We start from the raw sequence: 12,230 nt of genomic DNA, 5'->3' as shown, positions 1-12,230 counted from the left end.
GAACACAGACCTGTGGGATTGCTGGTATGATTGGGTAAATGTACCTTAAATATTACAAGGACTATGGAACCCTGTTCTCTCAGTCTGAATTTAAGACTAAGGAGTGGGTAGAATTTACTACATCTATACTATGTATTTAAGTCTTCAAGTATCTTAGAAATGTAGTCAAGAATTTTGATGCTATGGATTTTGAAGGGTCACAGGTTACCCCCCAAAAAAAACAAAACAAAAACCAACCAAGCAAACAAACAAACAAAAACAAACAAAAAAGAGCTAACCACTTTTTTTTTTTAATTGGTTGATTTTTATTAGATATAGATGAGGATTTTAAAAAAGAACTGCGGAATTTGGTACCATTACTGCTTGCCCCTGAAAACTTGGTAGAAAAAGAGATTAGTGGATCCAAGGTGACTTGTAGAGATCTTGTAGAATACTTCAAGGTAAGCAAACTCATACTAATTATTTCTGTTAATGGCTTAAAAGAGTATTCTAATTTTAGGGCATGTTGTTCCCAGAGAAGATATCTAGGTTGACACTCACTGATCAACTGACTTTTATTTTCATTTCATTACACTGACTTTCCAGAACTGGCTCAAAACTTCCTAACAGTGTAGCTCTTAGCAAGTTACTATTGACAAAGTTGTGTTGGTATTTTTTTCTTTGTAAATAGGCTGAAATACTGTATTAGAGATTTTTTTTTCCTACTTTTAAGTCCTAGTTTGTCTGGATATGTGGCCTTTTTTTAAAAAAAAAAAAGTTGCATGTAGATTGTACAGATAGAAAACCAGCTCTTAAACTTGCGGGTAAGCAGTGAAAATTTCAGATATCCCCCTCTGGATTTTTATCATGCAAGGAAGATGCTTTTGAAACACTTGAATGTGCAGTGCCACTGTATGCTCTGAAATATTTGTGTATGATACTTGCAGCTGTTAGACTCTTGAGCTGTTTTGGTATCATGGTGACACCAGCAGAAATGTGATAACATAATCCCTACATCACCAGGAATTGGTCTGGTGTGTAACCTTTTTTTGTATTGGAATGACTTAGACAGTTGGCTTGGTAGGAGAAAGCGGCAGACATTCCAGAAGCGATCAATTTTGCACTACTAGTTTTGAGTATGCATGTTAAAGATAGAACAGAGTTGGACTGATGTTAAGAAAGAAGCTATGTGAGGGAGGAATCAGAGACCAGAACTCTTAACACTTGTGAAATGAAGAAATTTTTTATAAAGGAAAGACGTGATATGGGATACAGAAGTCATGGCTGCTCTGACGAGCGTAAAATGAACACTTTGGAGCTCGTATGTTTAGTCTCTGTATTACATAGTTGCATGTTGCTTTTTATTCCAATTTCTCCTCTAGTAACGCCTGACCCTATAGAGTGTAGGGAGTGTGCGTTCAAGAGCAGTTCAGAAAGGACTGCACCCTGAAAACTGAGTGTAAAACCTCCTCTGTTGGCAAGCTGTGTTACTGACTCCTTGTACCTAGCCTGGGAGCAGTAGCACAGGGTGCTGCAGGAGCACAGTGCTTATGTAACTAAAGAGGACTGCTCTCTGGGGATGGTGCATCTAATGCTGAGATCGTGAAGCCTGAGTTGGAAACTGGAGGGCTTTTGCTTGGAGGAAATAGCTACAGAAGCAAGGAGGGTGTCGAGGGAACAGAGTCCTGTATAACTCTATACATTTTTGTAGGTTGTCCTACAACCTAGAGCAGTGGGTGTATAAGGACCTGGATAACCTTGTTCTCTCATCCTTTAGAGAGAAAAATCCTCAGGGCAGAGGCTTGTAGACAAGCTGGGTGGGGAGAGCAGTAGTAGCGTGAAGAGGAATAGCTTTCTGGCCTGGAAAGGGCTGAGAGTGGCCTTGTTGGTCTAACTTGTACAGCTTGTCTGAAGTGCTGAAGTGGCTACTAGTGCCCACTGCACCCCTCCACTAATCCGTCCCAAAGAGCTGTGCCATGGGCCCTCTTGTGGGCTGGAGAAGAAGATGTGAAGGACGTGTTCTCTTCCAGCCTTCTGAACCCCTAGTGAAAGAAAAGACACTTGAGGATTGGTGGGGTGGGGACCAGAGGGGTAGGCTGCCTGTTTGACTTTCAGAAGTATTTTGTCAGCTCAGCTCTGTCTGCATTAGTGCTCTGATCTGTTATTTTTCTTTTCCTCCCACACTTTGAGGGAGCAAGGGGGAATGTAAGTACTGATTCTCCCAGCACTGGAGTGTGTTTCAACAGACCTCTTGCCAGAAAGGCTGTGTGAGATGGCTGTCCTCACTCATTTGTTTTGGGTGGAAATTCTCTGCCTAGCAAAGACTTTCTTAAGTATTTGAGGGAGCAGAAGCTTGCTGTCAAGCCTATCACTTCTTGAGATAGTGACCATGTCTCCTCAGTGTGCTCTGCTACCCTGGGAAAGTAAAGGGATTAAAGCACTAGAGATAACAGTGAGAATGTGAGACTTGTATGAAGAAATTTGTTTGATTAAATATTTAGTGTTATTACAAAGAAATAGAAATATTCTGTGAGCTCTGTATATCATCCCTGTTCTCTCCTTCTCCTCAATCATAAATGTTTAGTAAAAACTCTTTTTTTCTTTTTTTTCTTCTGTTTAGGCTTATATTAAAATCTATCAAGGAGAGGAGCTACCTCATCCAAAATCTATGCTGCAGGTATTTTAGTTTTCTTTCAAATAATCTGATAGATGATGTGTATTTCATAAGTTCTTTGCAGTTGAAGGTCATGAATGCTGTGGGTCTGAAGCTCCCATGCACAGAGCTGTAGTTGTTGAGGGAGCTCTGTACTCTGAAAGCTGCCTGAACTGTGTAGCCTTGGTACACGTTTGTGTTTTCCCTCAGTTCCATCTACCAAATGAAGCAGGGGTATATCTGGTTGGTTGGGCTTTTTTTTTTTTTTTTTTTTTTGGCTGCTTCAATTTCTAAGCATGTGTTTTCTGTAACCTGCTATTTTGTCAGTATCTTTCAGACTGTATTCAGAGGGTTTTTAGTGTCAGATGTAGCAGATAAAATGGAGAAGGCTGATAGTAATATCACCACTACCTAGCACTGTTGTGCTGCTCTATGTGGGCTTGTTAGAATGGATAACTGCATTGAGCTTTCTTTTCTGGGTTGATCCAAAGAGGATGTAATCAGCTTTAAAGCAATCTGAACACAAACCAATTGTGTAAAGCTGTGTGGTGAACCCTTGAATTGTTTGAGATGAAGAGCTTTCACCAAACTGTGAGCTCTAGGGTCAGTTTTAAATGCTTTTTTTAAGCTTCCTGTGTTACTTCATGAAGGCATGGGTGTTTTTCTTGTCTTTCAAGGAACCAAATCTTTAGACCTTTAGGGGAGTTCAGAAAACTCTTCACAATGAAACAAAGGTGGATGTCATTTCCTCTACTTAGCATGCCGTAAATTTGTCTGGGAGATACAGAAGATGTCATCTTGCAGCAGTAACTAACATAACTATCCCTGACATGACACAGGTCGAAAATAGTCCTTATTACAAATTCTGACACTAAAAATGCACATATATAATGCAGAATACCAGCTTGATTTCATTTTTTTTTTAAATCTATCACAGGTATAGTGATGTTTCAGGTTCAACATTTAATAGTTTAGTGATCCTTATTTGCTTATTAACTACAGAGCATTTGTAAGAGATTGCTCATGATGAAAAACCTGTACAAGCATATGGGAGTTTGTCTGCAGCTGTACTAGAGAGCTCAAGAAAACATTCTCCTAGTCAGTAGTCTGTTTTAATGTATGTTGTTAACCTTTACTTGTTTTGTGGGGCATTTTCCTGGCAATCGGAAGCTTTGGAGGCTGTGGGGACATGTTGGGCAGTGTAACTACATGTACGTAACTAGCTGGCAATGCTGTGATGACACATGGTGCTCAATGTTTTCTAGGCAACAGCCGAGGCAAACAATCTTGCTGCTGTGGCAGGAGCAAAAGACTTGTACAGTAAAGGCATGGAGCAGGTATGATGACACAGCTTTTTCTAACTGTCTATGTGCAATTCCAGACAGTTTTCTTGTTGTACTCTGTGTTGGTTGTGAGCATGTTAATGGGGAACAGCAGCTTAGGGACAGTATTTGTGTGTTTTCTGCACTGTGCCTAGAATTTAGATGTCTGATGCAGCAAAACTAGGATTCTTTGAGACAGAATTTGCTGGGGAGGTATGGGAAATACCAGCTGTTAGTTCCCCCTGCTGCTCTCAACTGGCATCTTAAAATATTGTGACATGAAGTGAGCAAACAGGTGAGGAGACATTTGGTGGGCCAGTGTCATGCAAGGGTAAAATTCTAGTATTATAGTCTCATGTTTCTGAATTGTGGTCATTAGTTAGCTGTAAAATACAAAGATTAAAATTGTTCTAAAGTTCTTAAAAACCCATTGAAATACAAGAATTATCCTGTCTGAAAAAGCTATATATGTAATTTCATACTTGCTGCTTCTCTTGAAGATAGTGACTTATGCCACTTCAAGATGAATGGCTGGATGGACTTCATATTCAATGTAGTGTTATGCAGGTTTTATCATAGGAAATTCTGACAACAGTTATGTATCTCATAAAGCTTAACAGGACTATGCTTATTGTGAAAGAATACAACAGGAAAAGACCAGTAGGTGTGATAATGTGCTACATAGCTTCTCATTAACTAGGCTAATTCTGGTCTTAATTGCTGAAGTAGCTTTCCATTCTGAAATTAGAGCAAGACCTATGCTAGCGGCAGACCAGGCAGTTCCAGTTTTTAGCAGGCTGTTTTGAGAATGCTCTGCTGGTGTAGAGGAACTCCTTTGTTTGTTTCCATTTTGGAAAATCTCTTCAAATAGTAAATGGGTTGTTTATAATAAATGCCAAGTCTGCCTTCCTACCTTGAATCTATAATGGCTGTTGAGATACTGCAATTGTAAGGTTTATTACTTGGAGCAAGGAATAAACAGGAACAGATGTTCTCTTAAACAGACTTTGTTTCCATAGTAATGTTCCCCAGTACTGTATATTTTTATATCACTGTAGAAAGACACACAAATACACACAGAAAACATTTTTTTTCCAGATGTCTCAGACGATGTTCTTAATGTGACACAGCTCTGAAATATCTATTTTTAGGAACAGAAGTGGGAGCTCTTTGGGTTTAAGACTGGATTATGTAAAGATCTTACTGTAGCTTCTGAGTTCTCATGAACAAAGGCCCTCCTTCGCTGAGTGTGCCTAACCAAAATGCTGTCCCCCAATAACCATGAGTGTAAGGACCAACAGGTGCAGGCACACAGTATAAGGAAACAGTGGCAGTTATTTGTGTGGTCATCTCAATGCATCAGCATCTCCTAGTGTTTAATGCTGTCAGGGCAATGTGAAAGACCATTTTGGAGGATGAGACTAGTAGCCATTTTCCAGGGAGTTGTGCCAGATGTGGAAGACTTCAGTAAGGAATAAGCAGGTGCTTGTTAAACTTGAGCAACAGGTAGAGTGGGGATGTCAGCATCTCAACAGTGAGGTTTGCCTTGAAGAAGCTAGCCAGTGAAGCTGTACATTGTGTGAGGCAGAAAGGGGATGCTGTACTCTGATAAAGTGGCCTTCAATGTGTCCTGCTGAAGGTATAACAGCAAGAGACAGTTAAAGTTGTTGCTGCATTTAAGACATGAGATGACAAGCACTGCAATAAGGATACCTTCGGGTAGCAGAGGGAAGGCTATTGTTTGACATCATATGGAAAGAATCTTCAATTTTTAGAGTCTAATCATGAGGATCTGGAGGACTTGGAGCTGATTTACCATATATATGTCTCTAATGGTATAGGTAATCCCTAATCCTAGTCCTCAAGAGGTCAGAAGTCAGTCTTAGAGTAGAAGTTCTCGGAGTCTAACCATTTTCATACCCGTGCTGATTCAAGGAGAGGAAGATGTTGCGTGTCCACATCACAGGTGTCCATCTGAGTCCATGGTCTCATCCCTTCATCAGAAACATGCCCTCACAATTTGATCAGAATGAAGCCTGGAGGACAATCTAGGGAAGAACAGGCTAAAGATGTCGGCAGCTAGTTCTTGTTAATTCATATCACCTGGTAAGTTCTGTGGTGCCTGCTAGTGGCAGCCATGAACAGGAACACACTTACTGAGTGTGCAAAATCTACTCTGTCCAAGTTCTGTACTGACCCTCTTGCTGAGATGGTGACCAGGAGTAAAAAGCTGAGGAGGAGGGCTTGTGGAGTTCTCCTTAACCTTCCTCAAACCAAGCTTTCTCTGCCTCTTGGTGTTCATTTTCATAACAGGAATGTATGTGTGGTGGATGTCCTGTCCTTCTGGGCTTGCCCAAAGGGAATGGTTAAATGTATGACTTCAGTCATATGCTGTAGCTCTGTGTGTGATCAGACAGATAAGATGCTTGCTGTGTCATGATGCAAAGTACTTCTAGACAGGACTCTAGAGCTTACAGAGCTGAGAAAGCTGCAGGAGGTAGTCTGCTGGCTTAAGAGGGGGCCAGCAAGGAGCAGGTTTGCTTTCTGTACAGCAGAAATACTCAGGGTGTGCTGACCTCATCTCTGCTTGCTCTAACAGGTTTGTGGGGGAGATAAGCCTTACATTGCCCCATCGGACCTTGAGCGGAAGCATCAGGATTTCAGAGAGTCAGCTGTCAGGCAATTCCGCTCAGTGAAGAAGATGGGAGGGGAGGAGTTCTGTCGGCGCTACCAGGAACAGCTTGAAGTGGAAATCGATGAGATCTATGCAAACTTTGTGAAGCACAACGATGGCAAAAACATCTTTTATGCTGCTCGTACCCCTGCCACTCTATTTGCAGTCATGTTTGCCATGTATATAACCTCAGGACTGACTGGGTTCCTTGGTATGAACTCCATAGCTACCCTGTGTAATCTTGTGCTGGGGATGGCTCTTATATCGTTTTGTACTTGGGCATATGTTAAGTACTCTGGGGAATTCAGAGAAGTTGGAACAGCCATTGATCAGATCGCTGAAGCTATATGGGAACAGGTGGGTATCCGTTTTTAATGCAAAATCTTTTAAGCAGACATATCAAACAGTTTCTGTTCGGTGCTGTTAGTGAAAAGCTGGTCTAGACCTAATGGAGAATGCTAGTGCTGCCAAAGGGAAAATCAGCTCAGAAGTGTGACTGTTCTCTCCAGTAAGAGATGCCATGCACAAAGAATGTTAAACAAACTTAAGATATTATCAAAAAAGTGTTACTTAAAGGCCTTAATAGGTGCTTGGACAGTAAAGAGTGAAGGGACTATTTAAAAATCTTATGTTTTCAGAGTGAGGAAGTCTGCTTTTAAAGCTACATATGAAGTGATAAACTTGCACTGTGGATGTGGTGCATAAAATATCTCATGTGGTACAAGAAATGGGAAAGGTGAAAAACATTGTTGCCCTCTCTCACCTCACCTGATGGTGTGACACTGGAGGGCTACTTAGACTTCAGAAAGAACTGCCTGGTGACTTCTATCAGCTGCTGCAAGAGCAGATTTCTTCCTTTGGGAAGGCTTGTGTTGTCTGTGACAACTTCAGTTGGTACAACTGTTGTGAGAAATACCACAGACAGACTTAATTCCTGAAAGAAAAGACAACGTGAGTGTAAGAGTATGAAAGATGGAGGAGAAAGCTTTCTGTACAGAGATTTTGTTGCCTGAATCCAGTTGATACAGTTGTGCCAGTAAAGCCGATGTGAAGAATTCCTGACCAGCTCTTACAAGTATGATTTGGAGCAGTCAGAGTAGCTGTGTCCAGTACCAGCAGAAAGGAAACACTCTGGTGCTCTTGTTACTTGAAACAAAGGGCTCACTGAACTTACCCGAGATGACATTAAAATGTCATCTACAAGGCATGAGCGCATACCTAACTGGAGCCTTCTGTACAGAGGCTGTAAAAGAACAAGAGCTGAAAAATTACTTGGTTTGAGGCTTGTCATAGCTGGTGGTATGCTAGACCTATCTGAGCAACCAGGTAAGGTTATGAGTTACACTGGAGTTGAAAAAGTGGATTTCTAGTAACAAGAGGAAAATGAGCATCAGGGTACTAAATTTTGAGTTACGACCCTAACTAGCAATTAAAACTGAGGCTCTCTTGTACCACCATAGCTTATTGTTTTGGAACATGGATCTAAAGAGCACTGTGAGAAAAGCAGATGCCAGTTCTATGTGTAGAACTGAGTGCAGCTGCTGCTGTAGGATACCTGGAACACATGAGGCTTGATTTGACTCCTGACCTTGACTGGAAGGAGGACAATTTGGCTTATGCTAGCAGAAGATTGCCTGCTGGGGGCTAGAGGAAAGTGGTCTCCAGAAGAGCTTTCTGGTGGTGTTGCTACAGTTGCACATCACCAACAATATGCAAAGCACCTGCAGGTCCTGTCCGAATCACTCTCACGATAAACCATGTTCTTGTTATTGTTCTTTTCTGAATCTTTGCCTTTTTTTTTTCCCCTCCTTGCTTCAGAGGAGTCCCAGGAAGGTGAGAAGTTACTGGCAATCAGTTTCTTTTTCTGAACTTGATTGACTTTTTCTGCTGCCTTCTAAGAGCTACTTTTCCTAACAGCTGAATTCATGTTTTAGGTGTTTTCCAAACTCTTTGAAGTCCTTAGACGCCGAACGATTCGCCATGCTCTTACATCAGTGCCGCGACAGCGACTCTCATCCAACAATAACAAGAAGAAAAACTAGCCAGTATTTTTAACTTACTGTCTGTATCTGAAGTGTTCACACTTACACATGTAGGACAATAAGCTGGACTGTCTGGGCCGGTCTGCATATAATGCTGTAACCATACCAGACTGATGCTGCATATAGGGTATGGAATTGCACATCCATCTTCTAGGAACTGTAAAATGGTTTGAATTCAGTGAAGTACTGCTGTATAGGAGGGATATCACTTGTGTTCATAGCATGTGACTGATTTAACCTCATTACTGTAGCAGCAAAACTCATTTCTCTTTCAGTTCATTCCAGTTCGTGTCAGACTTCAGCATTCTAAGTTTTTTTTTTTTTCATTATTTCAAGTCTCATCTTTTTGTATGTTTTTATATTTTATTTTCCTTGGTTACCTCATTTTTTTGTTTCTTTTGCACGTTTCTCATTCCACAGGTGTTGAAGCCCATGAGTGATAATTTGATGGAGGATCATATGAGGCAGTCTGTAAAAAACTCTATCAAAGCAGGCCTGACCGAGCAGGTGTCTCACCATGCCAGACTAAAGACAGACTGACAGTTCATCTCCTCTTCAATTCTGCCCTCTCATCCTAGACATGCTTGCTGTACCATGAGAACTCAGTAATAATGAAAAATAAATAAAAATAAACCAAAGTTTACAATCAGCTGTAGAAGTAGTTTAGTGTGACTGGCTTCACAGATTGCTGCCATCACTTGGGAAGAGTAAGTTTGTCAGTGCTCTGCTTCTAAGACAAAGTGGTGCCATGGAGACTGCTGGGGGTGGGAGGGAGGGAGTCTGTGTTACCTGTAGTCCCGGTGAATCCTGCATGTGTGTGGGATCTTCCCCCGGTGTTTGAGTTGATGCAGTCTCTGGCTTACAGTGGGAATCTGTCCCCTGCAGGGGGTTATTTCAGGGAAGTACAGTGATCAGCCCCATGTAAGGTGTACCCTCACCAAACGTACCAAGCTCTGCACCATGCCCTCGCCACCTCTAATGAGTGTTTCTGTCTATTGAGCTGGCGAAGCTGTTAAAGCCACTACATTACAATGTGTATCTTGCTTTATTGCCTTTTATACCAGTGTTAAACAAATGCACGTTTGGTTCCTCACGCCGCTGATGCAGAACTGACTTGTCGGGGGGCAGTGGGTCAGAGCATGTGGTATCTTGCCTTGAACTCGCAGACCTGGTCCCAAGGGAGGTGCATATCAGAACTGAGCTGTCTTTTTCTGCAGTTTAGCCTTCATGTATGTAATATTGCCATTAATTCTACTGGGGGAGAAATTCCATCCAAAAATGTTGCCTACAGCTACCAAGCAATGAGTTAGGATTGTCTGTACAGTGTGTTTAGTTTTTATTTTTTAAAAAAAATCACAGATAGGGCATGTATATGAAATATAAATATATAAATACGATTTTGTATCAAAGTTTTGTAGTTTATGGCAAAACCTGGTTCTGTGGTAGCTAAGTGCAGTCCCTGTAAAGGAATGTTTGTGGCTCATGTAAATGTGTGAATGCATCAACAATTTGAAGTTTTTTGATATATTTGTGATATTTACCTGCCTTGAGCACTGCAATCTCTCACCCCTTTGGGAAAATCAGTGGGAATGTTTGTTGTGAAACTCTTGTCTTCTGTTGCATTTTAAAGTTATTTCCTGTAATTTATTTTCAGTACATGATTAAAATCAGTTGTGTACATATGAAACGAAATTAGTGCTTATTTTTAAAAAATGTTCAAATATGTATTCTACTACATAAACTATGTCAAATACTTATCCTGACAATTATATGAACAAATTGTCTATTGTACTTCATAGCTTTCTGTTGAAGCTGATGTTCCTCTCATGCCTGTCTCTGAAAGATGACATCTGTCTAGCTCCTGTCCGCTCCCTGTGTAGGAGAACTTTCTGGTATTCTAAAGCATGCTGCTTGACTTGTGGAGTTGCTTGTCAGCTTCTGCCCTCCAACAACTGTATCATTCTGAAATCTTGTTACAGGTTCTATTTTCACTCTTGACTGAATCAGTATCAATTAAGGCATTTTCAGACGTGGGGAGTGTAAAGGCAGCTAAATAATTAACTGCTGTAGTTTCTGCTGGAAATGACTGTGTGCAATAGCTGAGGTTTTGGGTTGTTTTTTTTCATTCCTAAATGGTAACAATTTCCATCAACATTTGAGCTTTATCAGTCTCCCCTCTCATGAGCGAGGGAAATCATCTGTCCAGGACTACAGCAATTACACTGTGACTTTTGTACCATAAAGAACTGCAGGGGAGTGGTAGTTACCTGCCCTCTGGAGATGACGGCTCAGCTCCAGGGGAACGATGCTGAAGATGAGGAAGGAATGTTGCATTTTATTGATATCTTCTCTCAAACTGTACAGATTAAATACAGTTATTTAAACAATCTAATGCTTTGGTGATCAATCTCTTTTATTAGTCAAATGATAGGGGTCTATGTCACATAGCGGGCTGGAGGGCTGTGCTTGCCTTTGCTTCTTGTGCTCCCCAAGAATCTATGAGTCAGATTGGAGGCTGGGCCGTGCCCTGCTTGCCCAACAGGGATGAGGACAGGAAAACTCTGTCCCCATTCTGGACAGTGAAGCTGGAAGGTTTTATCCACACTCTACCCTTCTAGTAGAGGACTGAAGCAGGAGGTGTGTGGGGGAGGAGGGTTCCTGAATGCTGCCAAGAAGTTGCAGAATTAATGTGAATAAAACACCCCAACTTTGTGGGTGCGATCAAAGGTGGGGCCAGGGTGATTTTTGGGAGGAGCATGTGTGGGGAAACAGAATTAATAGGACAAAAGGGGCTGGTCATGTGGCAACAGGTTGCTGGTGTGTGTTCTTGCCTGATGTTGTCTGTCCTGTTTTCTCCATTAACTCCACTTCTCATCCTCCTCCATGTGCATGGAGGTCTAAGCACCAGCAACTGGTGTGAGACCTGGGGTCACAGGGGCTCCATGTTTGCACTGGCAGCAGGCTGGAGGAGTGGAAAGCAAGTGCCAGCAACTGCAGAGTGAGGTGGTGTGTCAGCGTGTGAGCATTATGGCCAGCTGTAGCCAGCAAGTAAGATAACAGGCCTGGGAGCCAGCTATCAAAGCAGTCCTAAGTCTGGGTGGGATGTGCAGCAATTAGTGCACGAGACAACTGGAGGAGCCAGGAGGTGCAGGCTGGTGTGTTTGGGGTTGAACTGAGCCCTGTTTGTACGTGTGTGCCTCCCTCTAAGGGAGCAAGTAAAAACACAGGAGACTCCAAAGGCCAGCTACAGGATAGACTTGGGTCTGAGGGCATCTGCAGCAGTGTGTGCAAGGGTAGGCTGAACTGGCTACTGAGGTAGAGTGGATCCAGCACTACTGGGTAAACAGAGCCTCCCTGCTCAGCTGCAGGAGGGATCAACAGCTTGTGTGTGTGTACTTCTCACTAAGAGACCATCCTGATCAGCCAGAGAAGAATAGGACAGAAGTGGTGCCATTTGTGCAAGCACTGACCGCTGCCTTGTATGGGTGGTGCAAGCACACACTGTATGTATTGCTTGTAAGATAAGGTTAGTATTTCTCAGCATTTGCCTATGCACTGAG

General features: G+C 42.0%; 1 protein-coding gene across 3 annotated transcripts in view; it reads left to right on the top strand.

The window, feature by feature from the left end:
• Positions 1-11,062, top strand: part of ATL2 (atlastin GTPase 2) — a 37,765-nt gene extending 26,703 nt beyond the window's left edge. For 2 of the 3 annotated variants that reach the window (XM_082049225.1, XM_082049227.1), the window contains 5 exons: positions 313-440; positions 2,600-2,656; positions 3,898-3,969; positions 6,554-6,985; positions 9,091-11,062. In XM_082049225.1, coding sequence (XP_081905351.1) covers positions 313-440; positions 2,600-2,656; positions 3,898-3,969; positions 6,554-6,985; positions 9,091-9,210 — 809 coding nt within the window. In that variant the 3' untranslated portion in view covers positions 9,211-11,062. The other variant, XM_082049226.1, reaches the window with a different exon arrangement.
• Positions 11,063-12,230: the final 1,168 nt, after the last annotated feature.

Source organism: Streptopelia decaocto (assembly GCF_964273445.1).
Source record: "Streptopelia decaocto genome assembly, chromosome: 3".
Taxonomy (NCBI): domain Eukaryota; kingdom Metazoa; phylum Chordata; class Aves; order Columbiformes; family Columbidae; genus Streptopelia; species Streptopelia decaocto.
This window is presented reverse-complemented; position numbering and strand designations above follow the sequence as displayed.